This window comes from Bubalus bubalis, chromosome 2 (genome assembly GCF_019923935.1).
Source record: "Bubalus bubalis isolate 160015118507 breed Murrah chromosome 2, NDDB_SH_1, whole genome shotgun sequence".
Classification (NCBI taxonomy): Eukaryota; Metazoa; Chordata; class Mammalia; order Artiodactyla; family Bovidae; genus Bubalus; species Bubalus bubalis.
In genome coordinates, this window is record NC_059158.1 from 76,856,125 (window position 1) to 76,883,095 (window position 26,971).

General features: G+C 39.6%; 1 protein-coding gene across 5 annotated transcripts in view; it reads left to right on the forward strand.

Annotated features, from left to right (window-relative positions):
• Nucleotides 1-25,371, forward strand: part of SLC25A12 (solute carrier family 25 member 12) — a 166,172-nt gene extending 140,801 nt beyond the window's left edge. For all 5 annotated transcript variants that reach the window (XM_044933796.2, XM_006070251.4, XM_025274905.3 and 2 more), the window contains 8 exons: nt 949-1,107; nt 4,100-4,152; nt 4,543-4,623; nt 18,358-18,498; nt 20,480-20,618; nt 23,032-23,190; nt 23,315-23,405; nt 24,728-25,371. In XM_044933796.2, coding sequence (XP_044789731.1) covers nt 949-1,107; nt 4,100-4,152; nt 4,543-4,623; nt 18,358-18,498; nt 20,480-20,618; nt 23,032-23,190; nt 23,315-23,405; nt 24,728-24,926 — 1,022 coding nt within the window. In that variant the 3' untranslated portion in view covers nt 24,927-25,371. The remainder of the gene's footprint in view (nt 1-948; nt 1,108-4,099; nt 4,153-4,542; nt 4,624-18,357; nt 18,499-20,479; nt 20,619-23,031; nt 23,191-23,314; nt 23,406-24,727) is intronic.
• The last annotated feature ends 1,600 nt before the right edge of the window (nt 25,372-26,971 follow it).

A 26,971-nucleotide genomic window follows, 5' to 3' on the forward strand; every position in this document is an offset into this window, starting at 1 on the left:
GCTTAAGAAATAAAAGAACCTCTTAAAGTGATTGACTTTTGCTTTTCTGCTTGTGTTTGGTGTCTTGCCTTTTTTTCCCCCTTTCATCTTTTGTTGGTTGAAGAATATCTAGACTTGTTAGTGATTTGCTAAAATGAACCTCCCTTCTCTGCTCTTGGGCAAAATTTAAGAGGCTTTTTTTTTTTTTCTGGCTTAAATCTCTCCATAGAATATGTGTAAAACCTGAAGTTGCTTTGTTGAAAAGAACCTAGTAGATGTGATTAAAATACTTACAATTTTTCAAAACAAGCCTGAACTGATGAAACTCTTATTTTTTCTTTTCAGTCTCAGTTTTAGAAGTTGCAAAGCATGTTTTGGTTTTCAACAGTTGAAAAATGTAATACTCTAATTTATGTTATAAATTTTTTAGTGCCTGAGATATTCTGAAGCCTGGCCTTTTTAAAAAAAAAAAAAAAAAAACTGGGTTCTGTAAGTAGGGGGAGGGTCATGTTGAGATTTGGTTCCAATATTATAGCTGTAACTAAGGTCAATTTACCAAAGTGCTGTAGTAAACTAAATTGTAAATTTATAGCCACTTCTGTGTACATATGTAGTTATTTGAAGGGGTAACTGGTATAATATATGGACACTTATTGGAACATATAAAGAAATATGTTATATATAATAGTTTAATGTTAAAGAAAATTGAGTGTTGACTATCTAATGTTGGTGACAACTTGAAAATTCGCTACCGTTGTTCTCTGTAGCAGCTGTATTTATGGGTCCCAGTGGTTGCTAGCCTCTGATCCTTCAGCTGTGTATGAAAGAAAGAAAAACTACAGAAAGTCTGTTTTGTGAGAATAGATACTGTGTTCTATTTCCTAGTCCTCTGAGATGAGATTTGTTGTCCTTACAGATTCTCCATTTGATTGTGCTCTCTTTTAAGCCTAAAAATTGTTTTATTTGTAGCTGTGGGAGCCACCGCAGTATATCCTATAGATCTGGTGAAGACCCGCATGCAAAACCAGCGTGGCACCGGCTCTGTTGTGGGAGAGCTGATGTACAAAAACAGCTTTGACTGTTTTAAGAAAGTCTTGCGTTATGAGGGCTTCTTTGGACTCTACCGGGGTGAGTAAGTGAATCTCAGCTGCTGAAGTGAGTGAGTTTGTCTCACCACAGCAGACTTGGCCTCACTCATTATGAATATCAGTGCGTAGCCTGTTCAGTCAGACCGGGGCTGTTTTTCTTTTTATTGCTCCTTGTACGTTTCCCCTTTTTACACTCTTGCTGGTAACTAGCCGTATTAGTCTGCAAACAAGGTCTTTATTTCTTATTTCTGCCATCCAAAGCCTGCATTTCTCCCAACGTGGGTTTGTAGTCACTGTGCTCTTACCAACTGAAGCACAGGTCTGCAGGTGGAATACAAGGATGACAGGTAAGAAATAGAGAGCTGCTTTTCTCAGTGAATTATAAAGGAGAAATAACACCTCTTCTCTGTGAAAGAGAAGCCAAGCTGCCCCTTGGAGGTGAGTTTACTCTCCATGCACTTGTTTCAGCTGAAAGAAGTAGCGAATTTTGTTGTCTCTTCCAAGGAGACCATTCATAAGTCTTTGCCAGGGAGTCATCTGAAGTTTAAAAAAAAAACAGCAAAGGAAGGCTTTTTGCTCCAAGTCTCTTTCTTGCTCCATTCCTCCTCTTAGCTTAGAGGCGCTGAGTGGAAGCAGACTGTCTTTTGCAGGGAATGTGATCACCAGCTGTAAGCTGAGCACGGTGCTGTCGGCGTCAGAGGCAGCAGCCCATGCAGGATTCTCCCCACCTCCGTCGGCTTTGTAGGAACTTGTTCTCTTGGGAGAGGGAGACTTTCATGTACGTGTTTTCACATTAGAATTTAGAGTTTCCTTTGGGAGGGAGATTAATTTTTTAATCCCTTTGGGCGCCACTTGGAATTCTTTGAAAAACTCTCTACATGCTCAGGTCCAGGGCATTTATGTAATGTACTGTACTTGTTTGTTTGCACACACAGTCTCATTAATCCTGAGCTCATTCTGAGCCTGAACAAAGACTGGGCCTGAACAAAGCTTTATGCTCGTGGACAGGAGGAGAAACACCTCTGATTGGTAATATGTGCAGATACTCAAGTGAAAACGTAGTTCTGATATACTTGAAGGAGCGGGTCACAGAGATGTTTGTTTTTGGCATTTTATTTAGAACAAGAGAAGAGAGTGGTTCTGGAATCAAATTAGGCTCAAATACCCTGCCCTTGAGAAGGAATGTGATGAATTTTCTTAAGATATTCAGAACTCTAGCCTGTCTTAAATTCTAGCCATACAGCGTGCGCAGAGGTGTACATTATCTAGAATGCAGATCTGTGCATGTCAGTCTTGTTTGAGACTTTATTAATCACTGCATATCTGAATTCTGTTTATGTGAAACCTGAGGGTTAAGTGGTGCTAAGTGGTTTTTTCCTTTGACATCTCCAGTTGAATAAGACTCTTTCTACCTGTTGGGTATACTTTAAAAGAGAAGGAACCTAGACATACACACTGCACAGCTTACCTTCTCAATAGATGGATGCTTACACAAGATTTTATTCGAGAGAGATGTCGTATTATTTGGGTCCAGTATAGCAAGTTGAGGGTAGGGGGTGAAGAAATTATTCGCTTCATTTAAGATGTGAGCTGATAAAATCAGTCCTTTAAATGAGAAACTCTTATATTGGGGGGAAGATTGTAGGAGTCCTGTGTATGAACACTGTGTTGAGATTGTCATATATTGTTTAGAGCTGGTCCATTATTTTGTCAGATGATTGACAAAACTGTTGACAGATTAGCCTAAATTTCTTTATAGGCAGCAATGATAAAATGACATAAACTATCAGTACTGTATTAAAATTCCATGAGCCTTACTGAGGCAAGTTGTAAAACATGTAAAACATACTCATGCTGACATGGTTGTATGGGGATCAGATTAAAAGTAATAAGGCCTGATAATCATGAGAGAAAGTTAAGACTGCCATCTGCTGATTTATTCTTTTAAATCAGCTGCTACCCATTAAAGGTGTGTGCCGATTTGTGTTTGTCATTGATAATTCAGTTTGACTGACAGTAGCCTGTATATACGATTACTTGCTGGCTCTCAACTTGTAGAAAATCACTCAGCAATATCCTCAAAGAAGGCTTAAGATCAACAGTGAGCATGCAAACACATACATAATTTTCCCTTGCCTGGATAATTTAAAGGCTATAATATGTTTATTGTTAGCATCTTTAAAAACTGTATGCAAAAATGTATTTTAACGATTTGGATAATCTGTGTGCTTTAGAAAGTTGAGCCCTGTGAATAGCTACAGATGTTGAATTGTTTATATATTTTTTCTTTTGCAGCCAGCCTGGAAATTTTAACTTTCTAAGAATAATGGTTTCCTTTATTTTAGGAGAATTCTTTTGAAATGACTTATGTTTGACATATAGTAGTACATAGGCTAACAGTGGGCTGTGTTTTGCTTGTAGAGCATACCCATTAATTGATACTTTAAGCTGCATTTTTCTTTATAGTTTTGGCTTTCTTTTAAATGAGTACTAAATTCTGCATTTCTCTAAAGAGAAAATTATGGGAGTTGATTTTCTGTAACAGCCAAGCCACTGTGTGCTATTACATAGGTAGCATCATTTGTGACAGAACCTGGTCTGCTTAACAGGATGCTTTGCAGAGCTTTTCCAGGCATACATCACTGGCTTCTCTAAAACGTCTATGTACATTAGGATGTTGTTGGTTGTAAAGAGAGGGATGTGGTTCTATTGTTGTTGGTAGTGTTCTGGAAGTAGAGAAGATCCATGGGCTCCATTGCTTCCTCATATTTTTTGAGAGGTGTTAGATCACTAGGCTTTAAAGGAAGCATGCTTAAGAAAAGGATTTATAGCAACAGACAGTATAACATTGTATTTGACATAAATAATTATTATATACATATGCATAGTTTTAGGCTAATCCATTTTTTCCCATTTTCATGAAAATCCTAAGATGTTTGATGGGGAAATAATGTGGGGGAAAATGCCTTATTGGGCTTGTATGTTCATGTCTAGTACACCTATGTTGCTAACGATTCTCTCTGTTTACCTAGGTCTGATACCACAACTTATAGGGGTTGCTCCAGAGAAGGCCATTAAACTGACTGTAAGTGGCTAACTCATTGAATTTATGTCATTTGTTTAGATTATCACCAAGCCAAAAATTAAAACTGCTGCTGGGACTTCCCTAGTGGTCCAGTGGTTAAGCCCCACACTTTCATTGCAGGGCCCACAGGTTCATTCCCTGGTTGGGGAACTAAGATCCCTCATGCTGTGCGGCATGGCAAAAAATTTAAAAAACCAAACAAACCAAAACTGATGCTGCTAAGACTAGCGCACTGTCGAGGCATTTGTAAAATTTTGAATTTATATGTAGACATCTGCTAATTTTAAATTTTATATGAGACAAGTATTTTGCTGACTTGGAAAACTAATAATGTACCACTAAAGGCAGTGATTGGGAGTTCTGGTTAATTAATGTTGTCTTTTTAATTAGGTTAATGATTTTGTCCGGGACAAATTTACCAGGAGAGATGGCTCCATTCCACTTTTAGCAGAAATCCTCGCCGGAGGTTGTGTAAGTATTAATAGTGTGATTTCTCACAACAACTATGTTCCTTTAGCCTTTTTGCACACCAGATATAATACCTGAGTGACATCCCCTCGAGCTCAAGGAATTCTAAGCAGTTTTCTCGGATTGTATGATTTTTTAAAATATTTTATTGCCTAATCTAACTGGTTTTGAGGCAGAAAAGAGTATTTTTGTTAGCTCAGTCTGTTAGAAGCTCCTGAAACATTACCTTTCACACTTTTTGAAGTTCTAATTCTGTTTCTTTTTAAATACCACAGAGAACAGTGGGTAGAGTTACCATTTATTTTATTATTTTTTTTTTTTTTTACCATTTATTTTTATTTTTATTGACTGGAGTAAGTGTGAGGTGACTGATTAATTGGACCCTTTTATTTTAGGTGTAGGATTGAGTAAATCATTGTAGTATCATTACAACGTCCCTTCTTTTAGGGACCAGAGCAAGCAACCATAAATATGTTGAAGCTGTTGACAATTCTGAACACAGAGACTTTATCTTTAAAGTGTGAGCATGACATTGGATTTTGTCCAATTCTCAAATCTAAGTTTGCAGCTCAGCTAATTTGTGGTGTCCCTTTCACATTTAGTAGTACCTAATTTGTTTAATCCATTTTGTCCCTGAAACCTTTAACGACTTCCATTTGACTTGGCTGACAGTCTTGGCTCAATCCTCTTCAGTTGTTTGTGGAACTGAGGTGATGAGGTCAGTGACCTTTGCAGCTTTTAATTCAGAGAAGATGCCCTGAGGGTCAGAGAGAGAGGTCGCTCTGGATTCTCCTTCTTGCTGTTTGTCGGCCTGGCGCATACCTAGGTCCTTACCTTTCTGCAACCACGGCTCTTCCAGAGGAGGTAGCTTGGTGCTCTCCCTTGTGTGCTTCTGTGTGTTAGCTTCTACCCCTTCACGTATGCCCAAGTGCATTCTCAGAAAGAAGACTCAGGTCTCTGGGTCTCTCTCTTTTTTTCGTGAAGGACAAATAATAAGCATAGACTAAGACCTTTGCTGGCTCTTACTATAGTTTCTCTTCGTCTTTACTCTAATTAGATGCTACAGTTGTTTCTCTTCAAATTAAAGACCCATTGCAAATCATATTCTTTTTCTCAGTGGTTTTACTTTTAATTTGATTAAGAAATTTCCAAACTCAGTTTTGCCACAACACATGTTATACATGTGTCAGGAATCTCTCAAGTCATGTTCTCTTGTTCCATATAGATAATTATTTGTTTCCATTTGTAATATCCAGAGGTTTTTGCGCATGAAACTGACTTGTTGCCCATGTCTGACCTGTGACCTAAGTAGTTACATTATGATCAGGTATTGGGTTCCCTTGTTCTTCCTAGGTAAAGACCCTGTTTCTAGGTTTGAACTTTGGGAATTTCTGTTGAAGTCTGGGGGTACCTCGAGGGTTGTACTGACACTCCACATTTCTTCCTTCATCATGACTCATTTCTGGAGGCTTTGATGGATTGTCTAGCTGGAAACTGACAGCATGAAAAATAGTTAGGTTGGGCTCTAGGCAGAATGATTTCGTTGTCTGCAATTCTTCACCACAAACACTTCTGCTTCCCTCTTCCCTCTAAATCTCTTCATTCAAGGATAAAAGGAAATGTACAGTTATCAAGTTTCCACTGATAAATTCGATCACACTACAGTGTAAGTGATTTGTGAAGAACAATATGCTACTTCTCCCAAAAGTCTACTTATTTCACTGGAGATTAAAGCCCTAAACAAAGAAGAGGTCTCTGTTGATAGACTATCAGGCATTGTGGAATATAGGAATAGTCTTTTTTGCTGAATGAAATCTGGTAAGCAATCACCAGGTAAACACTAGGAAGAGTGGCTACCTGAGAGGTAGGTAGGTAGTAGGGTGTGTGTATGTGTGTGTGTGTGTGTTGCTCAGTCATGTCTGATTCTTTGCAACTCCATGGACTGTAGCCTGCCAAGCTCCCTGTCCCTGTGTGTGTGTTGCTTAGTCATGTCCAACTCTTAGCAACTTTGTGGACTGTGGCCCACCAACCTCCTCTGTCCATGGAATTCTCCAGGCAAGAATACTGAAGTGGGTAGCCAGTCCCTTCTCCAGGTGATCTTCCCAACCCAGGGATTGAACCTGGGTCTCCTGCGTTGCAGGCAGGTTCTTTACAGTCTGAGCCACCAGGGAACCCTGATCATAAAAACCTTAGGATCCTGGGTATGGGCAGTGGTAGAATGGGGAGTGCCCTATGGGTGTTTGGCTAAATGCTGTCAGTGCCACCAGGCAACAGGAGTGTGGTCACTCAGCTTTAAAGATGTACTTAATGTGTTAGCCTAACGCACGTATTGACTGTATAGGTTTTTTCCTTAGTAGAAGGCTCAGCTAGGACCAGGGCCTCAGGTTCCCTACATGTGCAAGGGAAAGTCTACTGCTCTGAAAATGACTGTGCTGTCCTTTAGGCAAAATGATGTGCACTGCCTGGATCATGCAGTAACCAAGAAATGAAGCTATCTGGTCCTTAAACATTATGTGTTTTCTTGTTTTTTGTTTTGTGATCTATTTTTAAAAGTATATGATATTAGATACATGCAAAAGAGAACACATTATATAGATTAAAAGTTATAATAAAATGAACATCCATAAACCTACTACTCCAACCAAATATTGCTATTATCATTGATGCTGGTTTTTGTTTTTACTCTAGTACTGATCTGCTAGAATGCTAATGAGCAGTAGGGACTTTTCTTATTGGGTTGAACATTTTATAGGCATGGTCTCATTATCCTTTCTAATTGGAGTTGAAGAAAATAAAACCTGAGAGAAGATACAGCACTTAGTGAATGACAAAATTGACAGTCAAACCACTTTTGTCTCCAAATCTCTGTTAGTACATATTTGGTATGCTTTCATTCTCTCTTTCTTTCATTTATTCATTCTCATTCAACAAGCTGTCAAGGCTGAGAAAGATTTAGAGTTTCCTCCTGTGCAAGGAACCAGACTTAAGATATGTTTATATCTCATAGAAAAAGGGTAGTTCTGACCATTCTCACCAGGTAATCTTAAGTCTAATCATATTCCACTTTGGTTATTTGAAAGTAGAATTTATTATCATGATTTACTTCATTTTTACATGTCACCAAAGAAAATACATGCTTATGATTATAATTCATCATAATAGCTACCATTTCTTGAGCATCTTGTACTAGACTGAACACTTTATAGGCATTATCTCTTTGTTATTCCCAGCTATTAATACAGTTGAAGAAACTAAAAGCTCAGTGAAATCAAGCACTTAGTAAATGGAAAAATTGAGATTCAAACCACTTCTGTCTCTGAATCTGTATTCTTTCATATTTGGTATATGTTTCTATTCATTCAGTCTTTCATTCATTCTCTCATTCGTTGAATGATTGATATGTTTAAGGAGAAGTTTTGAAATAACAGCTTTATTGAGATAGAATTCATATATCATGTAATTCCCCACGCATGAAATAAACAATTCAGTGGCTTTTAGAATATTCACAGAGCTGTGCAGTTATCAGTATAGTCAATTTAGAACATTCGTATCCCCCAAAGAAACCTATGACCCTGTCTCTAATGATTCACCATTTCTGGACATCTCTTACAAATGGAATCAAACAACATGTGGCCTTTTTTTTCTGGCTCCTTTGACTCAGAGTAGTGTTTTCAAGGTTCATTCATGTTGTGGTATGCATCAGTACTTCAAGCCTTTTTATTGCTGAGTAATATTTCAGCATAATTATATACAGGTGATACCTATATATAATATATATAAGTCATACCTATAAATAATATATAGGTAATACCATATTTTGTTTATTCATCAGTTGTTAAACATTTGGGTTTTTTCCACCTTTTAGCTTTATGATTAAGTGCTGCTGTGAACATTGATGTAAAGAGTTTTGTGGACATATGTTTTCATTTCTCTTGTGTATATACTTAGGAGTAGAATTGGTAGGTCATATGGTAACTCTAATTAGTATTTTGAGGACCTGTGAGACCATTTTCCAAAGTATCTGCACCATTTTGCAGTCCTCCCAGCAATGTATGAGGGCTCTTATTTTTCCACATTTTGGCCGATACTTACTATCTGTCCTTTATAGACATCCTAGTGGGTATGTGGTGCTATCTTACTGTGACCTAATGACTGACACTGTTGAGCATTTTTTCATGAATGTACTGGCATTTATATGTCTTTGGAGAGCAATCTATTCAGAATATTTGGCCATTTTTAGTTGGGTTGTTTGTCTTATTATTGAATTATAGGAGTTCTTTATATATTTAGTGTACCTTATCAGATATATGATTTCCAGATATTTTTCACTTTCTTGACTGTCCTTTTGCAGAATTGAACTTTGATTTTAATGAAGTTCAACTTACCTTTATTTTTTGTTGTTGTTTGTGCTTTTCATGTCATAGCTAAAGAACTCATTGCCGAATCCAAGATCATAAAGATTTATACCTCTGTTTTCTCCTAGGGGTTTTATAGTTTTAGATCTTACATTTAGCTCTTTGATCTTTCACAGAAATTTTTAACCTTATTTTACAGTATTTTGCTTTGAGCAGAGATATTACCCAATGAAGGTTTCATTTTTTATCTTCAACATCTTGTTATATTTCCTCTTAATGTTTTTAATTACATGATCGTGTGCATGTACGTGCACACATGCACACATGCACGCACAGTATTTTGTAAACCAGGTCCAAGTTTTGCTAACTCTGACTTCCTAATTGGAAATGCAAGCAGCTCTCACTGCTTTTAAGGGCAACGGAAAATCAGAGTGGAGCGTCTCACTTTGGAAATAGATACGACCTTTGGGAAAAAAAATTGTAAACAGAGTGTGCATTTTCATAATTTAAATCTTCATCATGAACATTATCCAAACTTACTTTATATCTATATTAAAGTCTTCTCAAGAAACGCTTACTAGTTCAGAATTTATGATTTAGGTGTGATTGCTTGTTTTTTTTGTTGTTGTTGTTTCTGTAACTTGAATTTTAGATTTAATAATTTCTCCACCCTTTTTTAGGTGGAGATGGGATAAGAGTGTATACATGTGGGTACAGTTACTCAGTAAATATCTGTTATGGGTGCATATGAGTAATGTATATGTAATAACAGGCTTCAAATAATTTTTCTCATTGTTCTCATAGGTAAGCCATCCTTATCAGGCTGTATGTTTTTATTTTTCTATAAGAAAGTCTCTTTATATATGTATACATATATACATATTTGTATATACACACATTACATGTCCATATCAGACATAAATATAATTGTTTAATTATGATATCTGTTGTGTGCAGAATAATACTGTGTCAACTCAGAATTTTTCAAAGTACTTTCACATACACTATTACCATCTCCTATAAAATGGGTAGATGAAGAACAGAAGCTCGGAAAGTCTACCTCTCACCTCAGATCACACAGCTAATATATGTTGCGGTTTTCATGTATTCCCAAGTATTTTGATTTTAAGATCAACTCCTTTTGTTCCGTAATACTATCTTAGGAAATCAAATCAAGGCCTTGTCCATTTATCAAAATAAATCTAGATGGGTCCATTCAACTTTATAGTGGCTTTTCTTTTTTGAAAAATATTATATGGATGTATGTTACAATAATTTAACATATATCTGAATATATATGTTATTTAGATATAACAATGTATAAAAACATCTTATATGTCAGCTTAATGAGTTTTAACAATTGTATACACCCATGAAATCAGCACTCAAGAGTGAGATGAAGAACATTTCACCCCAGGAAATTAATTCATGCCTCTTTCCAGTCAGTCATGCTTCCCCTCCCCCAAGCAGCCACTGTTCTGATTTCTGTCAACAGTTTTGTTTCTTCTTGGATTTCATATCAACAGACTCATACAAAATGCTTTCTTTTATGGTTAACCTCTTTTGCTTAATAAAGTGTTTTCAAGAGTCATCCTTGTGTGGGTATCAGTATCGGTTTTTTTGTTTGTTTTAATTTTACTAAGGATTATTCCATGGTATGAATTAACTACAATTTGCTTTCCATTCTTCTATTGAAGGACATTTTGGGTTGTTTTCAGTTTTTATCTATTATAAATAAGATTGTTATAAACATTATTTAGACCTAAGAGTAGACTAGGGTAGATGTATATTCAGTTTATTATAAAAGAAACTGCCAGATGGTTCTTTGACATGGATGTATCATTTTACAGTCTCATCAGCAGTGTACAAATATTCCAGTTACTCCCCATCCTCAAAATGTTTGATATTTTTAGTCTGTTTTAGTTGTTCTGGTTGGTAATGATAGCTTGTTGTGGTTTTAATTTGCATTTCTCTGATGCCTAGAGATATTGAGCATCCTTTCGTGTGTTTATTGGCTGTTTATCTTTTTTGGTGAATTATCTGTTCTAGTCTTCTGGTTTTATTAGGTTACTCATTGTTACTGTTGATTTGTAGGAGTTCTATATACATCATGGATACAGTCTGTTGTCAGATATATGTGTTATGAATATTCTTCCCAGTGTGTGACTTACTTAATGGTAGTGGTTTTATGAAAGAAAAGGATTATGTGAATTTCTTAGACATGTCCGTAAACCTAAGTGGGAAAAAATTTAGTGTCTCTCTGAGTCAACAGAGAAGTCCCTTGAAAAGTCTAAAGGGACTGACCTATGTGTATTTTCTAATGATCTCTCTGGTTAAGTATCTGTTTTTATGTTGTTAAACTCTAGCCAGAGCACTTAGGAGCTGCCCTGGTAGCTCAGCTGATAAAGAATCTGCCTGCAATGCAGGAGACCCTGGATCGCTTCCTGGGTCAGGAAGATCCCCTGGAGCAGGGATGGGCTACCCGCTCCAGTACTCTTGGGCTTCCATGGTGGCTCAGACAGTAAAGAATCTGCCTGCAGTGTGAGAGACCTGGGTTTGCTCCCTGGTTTGGGACGATCTCCTGGAGGAGGGCATGGTAACCCACTTCAGTGTTCTTGCCTGGAGAATCCCCATGGACAGAGGAGCCTGGCGGCCTACAGTCAATAGAGTCACAAAGAGTCAGACACGACTGAGCCACTAAGCACAGCACAGAGCACTTACCTAACTGATCACATTTACCTGCTTCTAAAAGGATAAAAGTCATAAAATTCAGAATGTATATATTGCTCAACAGAGGACTGATGGCCCCAGTATGCTGCAGGTGTTTTCAGAGCCCTGTATGAGCACGCGTCCTGGAGAACACATCCCTTCCCTTGTGTCTTGCTTTTGGTCGGTGTGGTGCTCTCACCTTGGGTACTGCACAGGAGCTGTGTGAGGTAGATAAGGTAGCTGATGGAACCTCTGTTGTCATATTAGGAAGCCAAGGAATGAAAAGGTTATGACCTATCTCCGGTTAAAGCTAACAACTATATAGGTCGACAGCTTTCCAAACCCAGAATCTTTGTCTTCTTTTTTCTCCCTTTGGCCTATGTGTGCGCTTGGGCTCACACACCACCATATCCATGCCCATATAGGTGTAGCAAGAGGCCCACTTGTTAGTTGGAGCATTTATTAATCCTGGGAGCCCGAAGTGGTAGCTCACTAGCTCCCCAAGCCATGTCTTTCTCAGCAAGCTGAGCTTGCAGATCTCTGTAAAGAGCTGTTTGGAAATGGTCTTTTCAGTGTCCATCCCCAGGAACCAGTGTGGTCTCAACTTTATCCTTGCATCCTTACATGAACACACATACATATGCACACATATTAAAAGTCCACATATACTATGTCAGTATGTGTAATTTAATCTGTTTTTATCTCTGAACACCCTGGCATTTATCATCACTCCTTTTAAACTATGACTGTCTTGGACTATTTTAGAGCGAACCATAGTGTTTCCCGTTGCTTTATAAAATAAGAATGCTTGGTTGATGGCATTGTGAGCCAGAGCCACTGTCTCTCTTCATCCTGCTTGAGTCAAAGTGACAACTAATTTTATGACTTTTATTTGTTTTTCTGGCTGTTTTAAATGCATATATTTTGTACATCTGTTCAAGGAGCTGATATGGCCTTAAATTGAAGTTAGATTTTCATTTGTCTCTGTAAGGGAAGACTTTATAAAATGAATTGTTTAGATTGGACATTTGGCCGTTGAAGGGAAATAGTTTCAAACTATAAGAGACAACAGATCAAAGAGGGAAGTAAACAGGGGACTTGGTGCACGGGGGTGGAGGGGTGGGGGTGGGGGTGGGGGTCCTGCAGCCAGTGGCTGGATCCCCAGCGTCTTTGTGGTCTTTGCCCCTGGGTAGGATTATGCAGGCAGGTTGAACAGGCCCAGTCCTGTGTGCAGCCCCTTGGTCTCAGGCACATCAAAGGTAAGTGGTGACATCTCAGTATTACATCCTTTTCTCCTAACTTTTGCTGTCAGCTTTGTCTGTTATTCGCTCAGTCATGTCCAACTCTTTGCGACCCCTTGGACTGTAGCCTGCCAGGCTCCTCTGTCCATGGAATTCTCCAGGCCAGAATACTGAAGTGGCTTGCCATTCCTTTCTCCAGGGGATCTTCCTTACCCAGGGATCGAACCTGGGTCTCCTGCATTACAGACAGATTCTTTCTGTCACCAGGGAAGTCACTGAAGCTTTAATAACTAAAGTTGTCAGCTTTAGTTGGTTTATTTTCCCATTAAAAAATTATGCAACACAAGATGATATGGCGGCTTTTCCATTCTCTATTTTCTGTTGGATGTGGGTAAGCCTCATTCAAAATGAGATTTGTTCTGTCTCGTTGTGTCATTTGTAATTCAGTTCTGCAACAAAGAAATGACAACTTAATACTGAAAAATGGAAGCATCTAAGTCAGTTTTAATATTAATGCTTGCATTTCTTTAAAACAATAAACAATAAGTTTGAAAGGGAAGTTTAGCAGTTAGAGGTTAGAAATTAATTCTGGTGATTTGATGAGTGAAAAAGTTCACCAAAGGTATTACTGTGTGAAATGGTATGCTAATTAACAGAAGTACAAGGTAGGAAGGTAGGAAGACATCAAATTACACAGTGTTCGTTCAAGCCTACATGGCTGTGTATCATCATGTTTTAACCTGAAGTTTTATTTATCTCAGTGTCTATTATTTCAGATCACTAGCTTTACTTAGTTTGATTTTTTTTGATGTCCGTATATGCATAGGTAGATAAGCCTATTAAAAATTTTGGATCCACAGATAACTAGGGCTAACTAGTTTTTTCAAATGCATTTAAAGTATATGAATTCCCAAGTTTACCTTGGGGAAGCATGTATGAGAGAGGAGCTGGTCTGTAAAAAGAGCCATTGTTTCTAAGACCAGTTCTGTTTCTTATTTCTGGTGGCGGAGGTGGGGGTTGTTTTTTGTTTTTGAGTAGTTAGTACACTCATTTGATTCAGAATTTAAAAGATGTAATGGCCTATGCTTTGCAGATTTCTTTCTCCTAGCTATTTACTTCTCCTCCCGGGGGTGCAACCAATGTTTTCATCTCTAAGCTATTCTGCTTTTGATAAACTTAACTAAATTTTGACATATTTGTGATAAATGGGTGCCTAGTGTTTTATGTTCTGTTTATGTCACTTAGCATGATTTTATTACCTAATATTATAGACTGAATAAGAGCATAGAATTATTTGTGCTTAAATATTTACTTATTGGTCATTTTAATTTTTTTGTTTAATTTTGTTGCTTTTAAAAATAGCAAATGCCAGCCTACTTGTAAAAATACAGGTACTTTTTTAATTGAAAAGTTACTATATTTTTATTTCACACTTTAACACATCTGAAATTCTGTATATTCAGTGATGATACTTACTGTAAGTAGTGTTTTTTCCCCTGTGAATATGTTATTAAATTCATGATATCAGAATCAGTAGAGTCTTAAAATAGAGGAGAAATGATGTTTTCCTGATGTGTTTGTTTCTCAGAGGGCAAACAGTTAAGGATGTGATAACATCATAATCTTGTTCTTTGTCACTAGATTTGTTATCAGAGTAATTGAATTAGTTGCAGATTTTATTCCCCCTTCTCCCTGTTCCCAGTTTAATATGTATGAGAGTGGTTAACCTCAGAGCTTAAAAAAGGACAGTGTATATTTGCCTTGTGTGTTTTCCTTTAAGTGTTATAACTTATCCAAAGTTTTAGACAAATTAGATAGCAGTCTTTATTATTCAGTGTTTCTATGTTATTGAACTCAGGCTTGGCTGCTTGCAGCCTGAAAGCCAGTACTTAATAAGTGAATGTTGGTTAGAAAAGGAAAGGTTGCTTAATTCAGGAGGCCAGCAATCTGGGCAGAAGGCAGACTCGTGTCCAAAAACCAACTTCAAAGATTCTGCTCAACTGTGAACCTTTTTAAAGGGAGAATCATTTGGGGAGGGGGATCAGTCTTCATTGTCTTCCACCGTGTACAGAGTCAGTGGTGAGGGAACAGGGCAGGGCTCCTGCAGTCTTGTACTAAGCATGAAGTCCACCTGCATGGGGGCCTCCGTTCCTATAGAAGTCAAAGGTACTTTGTTAGGTATATTTCTTGGGGAGGAACCAGAACCCTGCCTCCTGGCTGCATTGTTGTTACCTGTGTCTCTGGGCTTCTGCTCCCTACCTTTCCTGAAAAGCAACTCTTTGAATCTGTCCTTTGGAACTCAGGGAAGGTCAGGGAGGCTGAAGGAGACCTATTTCCTACAAACTACAAACGGGAGACAGAAAGGATCCCACAGGGTCTCGTTTCGTTTCATCTGGATATTGTCTATATATTCCTAGGTCTGTCATAAAGTTGTTAAAAATGATTATTTTTAAAGAATATATAGATCATGAAATTGGTTGAAGTTTTCTCCTTCAGCCATAGTGGAGTACATACATAGGTGTTAAACCAACACACAGGTGTGTGCCTGGCCTATAGTGTCATTTCATTGTTTACACATTCGCTTGTTATGTTGCATGTATTTTACATATATATGAACGTAAATATATATATGTTTAGTTTTGTGACTGTGTCCAGTGTGTTGATGGGACTTAGTATATGTTGGTATTGTTGTTCAGTTACTCAGTCGTGTCTAACTATGTGACGCCACGGAGTCACAGTATGCCAGGCTTCCCCGTCCTTCATTATCTCCCTGAGTTTGTTCAAACTCGTGTTCTTTGAGTCGGTGATGCCATCCGACCAGCTCATCCTCTGTCGCCCCCTTCTCCTCCTGCCTTCAGTCTTTTCCAGCATCAGGGTCTTTTCCGGTGAGTCATGTCTTCGCGTCAGGCGGCCAAAGTATTGGAGCTTCAGCTTCAGCTTCAGTCCTTCCAATGAATATTCAGGGTTGGTTTCCTTTAGGATTGACTGGTTTGATCTCCTTGCTGTCCAAGGGACTCTCAAATCTTCTCCAGCACCACACTTCGAAATTATCAATTCTTTCTAACTGATGAAAGAAAGCTGAAAGAAAAGCCTCTTTTATGGTCCGACTCTCACATTTGTACAAGACTACTGGAAAAACCATAGCTTTGAGTGTATGGCCCTTTTTGTATATGCAGTGCAGGTGCTGGGTAACAGATCTTAAAGGTGTGTAGTGGTTAATGTGTTTGTGTTTTCCTTCTTTTAGTTGTACTGTTTTAATTGAAAGCCTATTACATGTACATGTAGGAAGAAATTTGGAGAGTTGTTAACTACAAACTTCACTAAACTGACAGTTATTTCCAGAAGGGTCTGTGAGAGACAGAAGAGGAGGAAGCTGTGTCTGTGTGGCTGGGGGCACAGTGCTATTTGGAGTATTCCTACTCTGCAGGATGTGATAATTTACTAATGATTAAAAACATGAAAGAACTTTGTATTTATTTAAACATAATGTCCACATTTAATGAGTAGAACCCAGGGGTTGACATCATCTGGTGGTGGTGAATTTGGGGGATTATAATAACATTTTATGCTTTTTTTTTTTTAATCTGCTTTAGTTTAGAACATAAAGCGCATTTTCCCAGAGATAGTCTTTGCCACCATTATTTAAACAAGAGGTTTCAAGGAAGTAGTAAACTTTTATAATTGGTTTGGTCTTTAATACTAGCTACAGGAGCAATTACTTGGATTATCATTTTAACATAGTTTTTCACCCAGCAATCCTTTTCAAAGTATTGTCTCCTTAGATTGAAACATTGAAATACTTTCTCCTGCCTGCAGTGCAACAGATTAAGAGGCAGAAACAGGGACAAATCAACATATAAAATTGGATCAGGCGTGATTCAGGAACCTTCCTGCCAGTGGTCTGGGTTGTGTAGATTTGGGAGTTGCAGGAAATCCAGAGAGAGGCAGCAGATTGCTGCACCCTCCGTGCTCAGTGGACAAAAAGAGGATGAGGGCCCTGAGGACTCCAGGGCCGTGAGCTTCCCACCAGGAGGAAAGGAATCTTGAGTCAGTGTTGGCAGTTGTGGATGTTGATAGGAATGAGGGATCCGGGTGAGAACAGGAGTGTTTTGTCGGTTTATAGCCCCTGGTCAGTTAGGAGAATGGTCTGGGACTTTTTGCTGCCCCTTGGAAAGGGGGTCTGGAGGGCTGTGGGTTTCAGAAAAGTGAACAGGAATATGGGTGAAGGTAGAGTATTGACGTGGCATTGCATGTGGCTTGTGGGTTTTATGGGTGTTGTTTACAGTCCTCCTATACCTGTGGAATTCCAGTGCCCAATGAGGCACCTGTTTCCTGTTTCACATGTGACGTGCTGTTACAGTGAAGTTATGATTATGTAATGTAATTATGATTATACGAGTGTGGTTCTGATTATATAATTAAACAGCTACACTTAAGATGACAATGTGCAAATGAGATTTTTTTCACTTCATGAATGGAAATGTATATATATGTTTTTAAATTTTTATTTATTTTTATGTATCCATATGTGTACACATACACTTTTTTTTTTCTTATGGAAACCAAAAAAAGAGTTGGTAGCAGTTTTGTTAAACATTCTCTCCTCCCCACCCCAACAGATTTCCAGTGCAGATACAGTTTCATTATCTAAATTTAAATATCCCTATGGTCGCTCACCACGGGTGAGTGTGGAGTGTGGCTTTGGTTTGCCCTCTCTTGTACTTGTGATAGCTAGATGCTCCATTTCCCATCTCTGTCTTGAACAGTGTTTCTAGTTTGGTCTTGAAATGATACTGCAATTGTCCTTCCAAATTATGTTCTTTTGTGTGGATGTAGTTGCAGAGCTTTGTTCAGGATAATACATTTTAGAATTTGAACCAGAGGAGAGTTTCCACCTTTGACTAGCTTGGGGCAAAAACACCTCTGTGTTAATTGTTCTACACTCCAAGAAAGTGGCAGCAAGTGGTTGAACTAAGGAGACTGCTTGCTTTTAAGAAGAGCAAAGAAGCTATGTAGATCCGAATTTTAGCTCCAGCTTGGTAGAAGCTACCAGTCAATCTCCTACCATCTCTTTCCCTTTCATTGGAGCACCAGCTGCCACATCTGGCTTCACTTTTGTTTTCCAAATGAGTTTATTAGTTTTGCCATTTTGGATATGGCTGGGTTGACCCAGGAAAGACTGATCTGGGAAACACTCCGGACATTTCAAATAGAAGCAAAACTAGACATAAGTTGATTTGAGACAGAGTTTGGGGCCATCCCTGTGAGCCCTTCCAGCATCAGCCAAAGCATCGGACTCTCATTCCCCTCCCCGCAAAGGGGGAGGAGTAAAGAGGTACAGTGTATAGGTCTCCAGATTGTTTTTGGCTGTACTCTGGGTCAGTCGGGCTCTGATATGGAAATCTGCTCTGTCTCTCCTTTCTTGCCTGCAGGCTGGCGGCTCTCAGGTCATCTTTACTAACCCTCTGGAGATAGTAAAGATTCGCCTACAGGTAGCTGGAGAGATCACCACAGGACCCAGGGTCAGTGCCCTGAATGTGCTCCGGGACCTGGGACTCTTTGGTCTGTATAAGGTGGGTAGATTCCCTTGGGTTATCTCAATAGAGAGGTTGTAGTGTACTCCATAAAAACGTGAAAAAATGTCGAAACCAGACTTCTTCCCCATAAATGGAAAAACAATCTTGTCCAGCAGGGTAGTTCCTAGAGTAGAAAATCAAAACAAAAAGAAAAAATCAGGACACTTCTGTTAGAGGCAGTGGGATGCACAACCACACCATCTTCAGGCTTTTATGAAGCTGCCAGCAGGGAGGCCAGCGCCACAGACCTGCTGGCTTCAGGCTCGCAGCCTTGTATTTACCGGTGGATATGGGAAAAGTTTCTTTGGTGTTCTTTTGGGGCTGGTTTAGGACTGACTTCAAAATAGTCTTATGTTTATTTTGAGTCTGAGCTATCTCTATTGTTATCTTCCCAGTAGGAGCTTGTCTTTGTCTTAATAATTTGACCACAGTGAAACAGTAGTAGAGTTTGGTAGGATTCAAGTCTTTAAGAAGTTAAGTGGTGGGATTTGTCAATAATGAATTGCATTTTAAAAAAGCAAAACAAAAGCAAACCAGAGTGTACTGTGCTTAAGCAAAATGCCAGTCAAGATTCCTTCCCTGCAGGTATGCTTACTCCCATCATTACAGATCAGATGTAATGGAGCAGAAGCTATTATTTTTCTTAAACAAGGAAGAGTATTTCTTTCTCTTCTTTTGCCTGGTGTAAGGGGAGGGATACGAAAATTTAGCTTTTATAGACAACTGTGTTTCCACAGCATCTGATTTATTTATAGATCCATCACTGTAGAAATGTGTAAATTGGCTTCTGTAGCTGCAAATTGGAAATTAGAAATTCTCTCGATTAGAATCACAGCTACAAAGCTCTTAGGAGTCCAGTAAACCAACGATGCCTGTCCTGAGAATTTTGTACATACTTTCCCTTCTACCCCCAACTGCCATCCTTTTTAGAATTCCCTTTGAAAACTGACTTTATTAAAATTATTTCTCTCTGTAGCATCTCTCAGAGAGTCCCAGGAATTTTTTTTTTTTCTTTAATGTTTGAGTTTGTCTTTTAAAAACAGAGCCATCCGAAAAACAAGTACCAAAGATGGAGTGTTTCCCTGGCCGGCTAAAGCCTGAGCAGTAGGCTAGCGTGGACTGAGGAAGGGGCAGTGTCGGTCACCAAGACAAGCTGTCTGACTGGATTTCTACTCTCAGGGAAATTTCCTGTTAAAATATTTTGTCTGGGTTTCCCTGTCCTCTGCCATTTAGGACATGGGAAGTGAGGAGGGAAGTTTGGTGGTTTCTTTTTCCCCTTCCCTAAAATGTTTTAGTCGTTCAGTTGTATCTGACTCCTTGAGACCCCATGGACTTCTGTCCATGGGATTCTTCAGGCAAGAATACTGGAGTGGGTAGCCATTCCCTTCTCCAGGGCATCTTCCCGGCCCAGGGATCAAACCCAAGTCTCCTGCATTGGGGGCAGATTCTTTACCATCTGAGCCACCGAGGAAGCTTCCCTTCCTTATCCATGGCTCCTACCCATAGCTTCTTACCTGGTGCTTCAGGGGCTCTAAGCTGGGTGGATTGAGTTGGTAATTTGTTAGTTTGAGGAGCTGCCTTTGTTGGTTGCTTTGAAATCAAGCTATCAAACAAGTCTGTTCCCAGCCACACCCCATCCCCTGGCACTCACCTAGGCGAACCAGAACAAGCAGCCTAGAGGTCTGAACATAGAATTTTTATTAACCTTAAAATCTGAATCCATACTGGAAATGCCAGAAAATTCTTAGTTGTCAGAATACCATCGTTAACTGACTCTAGGACTCTCAGATCCACCAGACTTTCTCAAACTTTGAGCCCCGTCTCGAGTTCCCGGTGCCTGACTTGTTATCCTGTCTCTCTCCCATGTCAGTCTCAATGCTATCTGAGGGACATCTCAGGCTTGTCAGCCTGGATCCCTCGTGGTCATTCACACCTTGTTTATACAACTGTTTTGCACTATTTCCTCACTCTGTGACAGGGTGCCAAAGCGTGTTTCCTCCGAGACATTCCCTTCTCTGCAATTTATTTTCCTGTTTATGCTCACTGCAAACTACTTCTGGCTGATGAAAACGGACACGTGGGAGGTATAAATCTCCTTGCAGCTGGAGCCATGGCAGGTAACTATTTTTTTTTTTTTTAAGCCCAAAGAGTCCCTACCCAGCCCACCCCCATTCTCTAAGTACAGAATCTCTGTGCTCCTCTTCTTTATTTCTGGAAAGGTTATTGTTTGTATGTGACTTAGTTTAAATACGATCGCTTTTTCTCCTTTGTGGGGTGCGCTATAATTCTGATGAGCGTTAATTACATTTGCATAATGTGGATAAACAGCTTAATGCAGCTTAGGAACTTGCAGCCAAATTAGCTCTGCCCATCGCAATTGGGCTTTCATCAGTTACTGTGTTTCTTAGCCTCCTCTGCCCCTGAAACCTTGGGTGCAGTCAAGCTGAGCATTAACGTAGAAAAGTTCTTCATCACATCAGTTGCTTTGTTGCACCTCATCCTGATGCACAGGTCTAGTATCCCCTCACTTTCTTATTCTGTATAGTAGAATCAACATGATTTGGCTCCAACTTGAGTTTGAAACTGTCCATGTTCCTTCTACCATCATCCTCATCAGACCAAACAAAGTCATACTTCCTCAGCAGCACCACCCCGCGGTGGCATCTCTTCTTGGCTCTTAACATGCTTTGTCTTTTATTAATGGTTGTTTACATAAGTTCTGCCCTCTCTCCTGTGCCCGGAGCCCCTTGGAGGCAGGGGTTTCAAATGCAAGACGGTGCTAAGAAGCTTCCTCTCAATCCCATGCTCCAGCCTTTCTCTTGTGTTGAGAGGGGGCTGATTCCAGATAGAAGGGCAGGACCAGGTTGTCCTTCGCTGCAGCAATCCCCAGACTTGGCAGAAGAAGGAAAGGGCATGTGTTTACTTGCCATCACCGCTGCTTAGGGAGAGAGACAGGCGAGGTGAATGAACGCAAGCCCAGTGCTGTCCCTGGCTGCCCAGGTGGCTCTGACCACCCAGGCTCCTGCATTACGTGCCTTCTCCTCTGGTCTATGGGCTCAGCAAAGCAGGACAGCCTGGGTACCCCTGGGGGTGTGGTATGTAGCAGGAACCCTGGGTTCCAGGGGTGCTGGGTGGACTTGTTATTCTTCTCATCCATGATGACAGGGAATGACTCGTGATGAGTAAGAAACTCTCCCAGGGAGCCTTGAGCCCTTATTTGGGGCGGTCACTTGCAGTTATAATTCAAAAGCCAGTAAAGCTACCCGCTCAGCCTTGGCACTGAGTGTTCATCCAGCTCCTTTCAGGTATGCACCAGAGCCTCCCCAGTTGAAGTGAGGGCCAGCACATCTTTCCTCATCTTTGCTCTCTGCTATCCAGACAGCAGCAAAGAACACTCTAATCATGGACAGGCATTTCGCCAGTGGCTGATGGGGCCAAGTAAACATTGTCAGGGAGCTGTCAGCACCAGCTTCTTGCCCACAGACATTTGATGTCAGTTTTCAGAATTAGAAATGAATTTTTCTAATTTTTACCTGTAAAGCTTTGCTGGCAGGCACTAAGAACATTCAGGATTCAGAACATTCCAAAGGCAGCAATTTACGTAGTTTCATGTGAATAAGGTATAGGGCTTGGCAGGAGGATATTTGCATCGTCTCTAACAGAGCACACTCCCTGCCGCCCGCCCCAACTACCTACCCCGAGTGGCCAGCTCCATATGCCTGGTGATGATTCAGTGAAATTCAGGCCAAATTGAATTTCTTCCCCCTGAGGAAGATTATCTTGCTCCTTTGTTCCCTGTTTTGTTTTATAAGTGAAAGGTGTGGTTGTGAAATCCTTCTTGAGTGTCCTGCCGCTGATGAATCTCAGCGTGGCCCCAGGGAGCTGGGGCACAGGAAGCGGCTGACAAGGCCTTTTGATGATCAGTTCCCCTACTGTTCCCTAACTGGTTGCCTGGCCTCCTCTGCTTCAGTTGTAATGACTTCTGTCATGTAAGCATGTCTGAAAGGAGTCACAGTCAACTCTCAAGTTAGCCCCTCAAAGGGTGAATGGATATGAGTATTGATATTCACCTCATACAGTAAGGTGACAGGAATCAGCAAAAAAAACCAAAACACTACAGTTTGCTATCAGATATATTTAGCAGCTCGTTAAATTGACATTATCCTCATTCTTTATTATACATGAAAATACTGTCTTATTTAAGAAAAGGAAAGAGGTAATAATAGAAACCCAAAGGGGAACACTGGGAGTTGTCCTAGTAATATTGCTTCATTTATTCCTCTCACTGTTCTTTGGGATCATGCAACATAGAGTGATTTTCCTAATTCAGAACGAATAAGAGTTTTGCCCCGACTCCACTGAAGCAGCTAGTGGGATTATATATCCTTTTTCCATTAGTGCCCAAGGTATCTATCTAAGAAGCATTGAGTTAAAGCAGTTACAGTTGCTAATTGTACTGTTGGTTGTTAGCAGTCTGTCTATCCTCTGTAAGGTATTTGGGATGAATTAAATGTGCCTTTCTCCTGGAAGGTGTGCCCGCTGCTTCGCTGGTGACCCCTGCTGATGTCATCAAGACGAGACTGCAGGTGGCTGCCCGCGCTGGCCAGACGACATACAGTGGTGTCATCGACTGTTTCAGGAAGATACTCCGGGAAGAAGGGCCCTCAGCATTTTGGAAAGGAACTGCAGGTAGGGCTGGAGCCGTGCGGAAAGGCTGGTTGGCACTGGGGTCCTGCTCCCATTACTCACCTGTGGTCTTTGCTGTGGCCATCCTGCTGTTAACTGCCCCCCTCCCCCTTTCTCTCTCTTTTAGCTCGAGTGTTTCGATCCTCTCCCCAGTTTGGTGTTACTTTGGTCACCTACGAACTTCTCCAGCGGTGGTTTTACATTGATTTTGGAGGCCTGTAAGTGCAACTTTGCAAACTCCCTTATAAAGAAAGCACCAAAACCCCAGACACGTGTTTGTTCAGCCTGTAAAGGCATTTTTGGGATAGCAACCTACAGGACAGAGGACCCTGCAGGAGCAATACGTTTAAAACAAACCATGGGCCTAAGACTCTTCACTGTTAGAGGAGGAAGACTTGGACAGGGTGACCCCATACACAGCATTAAGCAACTGCTTGGGGAAAGTTTAGAGAGGAAGCAAATTAAAATGTAATATGAATAGTTGCCTTTGTAGTGTAAGCAGATACTGAGCTTCATGGATTTAGGTCCTTATTTGGCCTTTTTACCAGAAGTAATATAAATTTGTGTTAGTTACACTTTTGAAAACTCAGTCAAGCCCTTTCACACCCTCATGATTTCATTATTCACCATAATTTATTATTAGATAGATTTAGAAGTTCTTAGAACTAATTCTCTGCAAAAAAAAAAAAAAAGGTTCAAAGAAAGGTTATGCCCATAAACATAATCACTGGTGAGATTTAGGCCATAAATTGGGCCTTTTGATGGTTAGTACTTGAAGCTTTCACCATGGACAAGAGGAATCACTTGAATTTGCTGGGAGGGGAAGGTTGTACCCAAAGCAAGCAATTACCAGCTTTTCAGCAGAAGATCAAATTCTGTATCTGAGTCTTAACTGCATAAACCTATGAATTCTTCTCCTGCTCATAAGCCAGGTAGGGAGTTAGCTGTTGAACCAAGAAGTTGAGGGACTTATACAAAGAAAGTAAGGACAATCTCAGAGTTTCAGGCTTTTCAATACTTTTGCATTCTGAAAAAAGTAAGAATTATATTTACTTCTCTTTAAATAATTTTAGTAATAACCTTCATGAGCTTATTACTTTAAAAGTTAGCTTTTAAAATTATGTCAAAATAAAAGAAAATGTAAATTTTCTGCAGTTAATTTACACTTAGTGTAAAAAATTGGGGAAATAGAAAAATCATTCATAATCCTACTTCCCAGAGTGGTAATATATGAGTGTATTTCTTTCCAGTCTCTCTTTCTGTGGATCTACTTATGTGTGTGAAATTTCTCTCCTAAATCAAATATGTGGATGTGTTGCTTTCAATGCAGCTATAAATCATGACTAGTGCAGCGTAATCGACAAGGAAATAATTGGACACTCTTCTTGGTGACACATGGGTCAGACTGAAAGTGTTCAGTGGGGTGTCATCTTTTTCATTTTTTTGGTTTGTTTTTTTGGAGTATAGTTGCTCCTCAGTGCCGTGTGTCTGCTGTTCCTCAATCTTGAACACACTGACCATTGACTTTTCCTATCAACAGCAAACCCTCTGGCTCAGAACCAACGCCTAAGTCACGCATCGCAGACCTTCCTCCTGCCAATCCTGATCACATCGGTGGATACAGACTCGCCACCGCCACTTTTGCTGGCATTGAGAACAAGTTTGGCCTTTATCTCCCCAAATTTAAACCTCCTGGTGTAGCTGTGGTTCAGCCAAAGGTGGCGGTGGCAGCTCAGTGATAAGACAACCATTCAGTGTGGCGAAATGGCGCCCTAGAAAGAGAAGCCTAGGAGAGCAGCCTTGTAATGTATCCAGTCAGCTGCATGGTGCTGACTGAGCTGAAGAATCAAATTATTCTTTCTATATGACATATACATATATTTGTTTATAAACTAATCATTTGCCCAGGAAAAAAAAAATTACAATGCAGTTTGAAGCTTTAGTTTTATGTGTGGAAATGTTTTCTAAGCCTTGGCATGAATTAGTGTTCTAGACTGCTTTGCACAGCTTGCGCTTACAGCGACTGTACATATTGTACATCTTTGTACAGAGACATCTTGGCACCTCCTCCCAACAAAATCTCATTTATAGAATGTAATGCAGTTCTGAGTGGCTTGAAATGTACAGAATGTTTTGAAAGTGTTTTATTAAGAATCACACGAAAATAAATGTATTAAAATTAAATTCATTCTTTTATTGGTGACTTATGGAAATAATGCATCAATATTGGATGTAATTAATTCCTAGCTTGTTTTCCGTTCTGGAGTAGAAAGGTATTTGCTGATAAGAGGCATAACGAGACCAAGTGCTGACACCGTGGAATAAGAGACCCTTTGCAACAGATGCAGGCCAGTGGATGCCGGAGGACCAGGCTAACGAACTGCGTGTGCTGATGTTTCCATTTGTATTTCACGTGTGTATAGATTCTCCTCTGTCCATCAACCAAAAGGCATTTCCTAGGCAGCACCTCTCCTGTCAGTGTGCATACAGCAGGGACGTCTCCAGCATTACCGGCTTAGTTTTTGCCTTCCTCTGACACAGCAAGGCAAGGGCCTAGCTTTCAAAAGAGTAAAGAATACTTCGGCAATTTTCATTCGTATGGATATGATTCCAATCAAAAATAAAATGCACACCAAAATGTATGCATGGAGTTGGATTTTCCTTCATAAATGTACTGATAGTGCTTTTGATTTTGACTCACTACCAGTTGCCAATGACTAGTGATCAGGCTTCCCTCTTTCCCACTTTTATAGGAAATCATTTGGCTTGGAAAGGGCTATGGTGGAGTAAGTGGAGAAGAAGATTTAGTGGGCTCTAGCGTCTTCCTTATGAATCTAAATACAAACTGCTTATTCCAAAAGTAACTCACCAAGGGTGTGATTGCTAATTTAGACCTAAACATACATCTTGACAACCACATCTACACTTTGCTCTTTGTGATTTGATGTGTAGCATCAGAATTTATTTACTTTAGCAAAGTGCTTTGGGAAAACATTATTGTCGTTGCCAATGAGCTGGGATAGGAGAATGTATGCAAATATTTTCAAGGGGTGAGCCTGGAGATGAACCAAGTCACTTAATATCCTACACATGGTTCATCAGTTGATGGCTGACAGCCCTGTAACACACGATAGGCTCTCTTGAGGCCTTCCAGGAACAAAAGAATTAGCTTTGAAAGCAAGTTATTTCCAAATGTATTCAGTTGTTCTCATTGGAATGGAATAAATAGCAACACACTTGTTTTGCTATTACCACCTCTTAAAAATGAACAAGTAGTCTGTGGATGTGTTCTTACAAAAATTCAGAAATATAGCGTAAGATGTAAAAGTACCCTCTTTACCCTAATTCTCCCTTCCTCTCCCTGCCCCAAAGGTAATCACTGCTCACAAGTTAGAGTATAAAATTTTAGTCTGTTTTCATACATATATATATATATAAATTCATATACATTTTTATATTTTTAAATAGAATTATGCTGTGTATGTGTTCTGTGACTTGTTTTTGTTCACTTGTTCACTTTTGAGATCTTTGCATGTCAGTTCATAAAGATTTATCTTAATTTTTAATAGCTGCATAGTATTCCAGTATATGGGTTATGATACTTTTCATAAATTTCCCCTTATTGACACTTACGCATTTTTTAACTATTGCAAGCAGAGCTGCAGTGAACAGGAAACACCTTTCTATACATATTCTGTACGTGTGCTAGCATTTCCTTCGGATGGATATTTAAAATTGGAATTGGTACTTCATGAGATATATGGGTTTTACATTTTTATATATG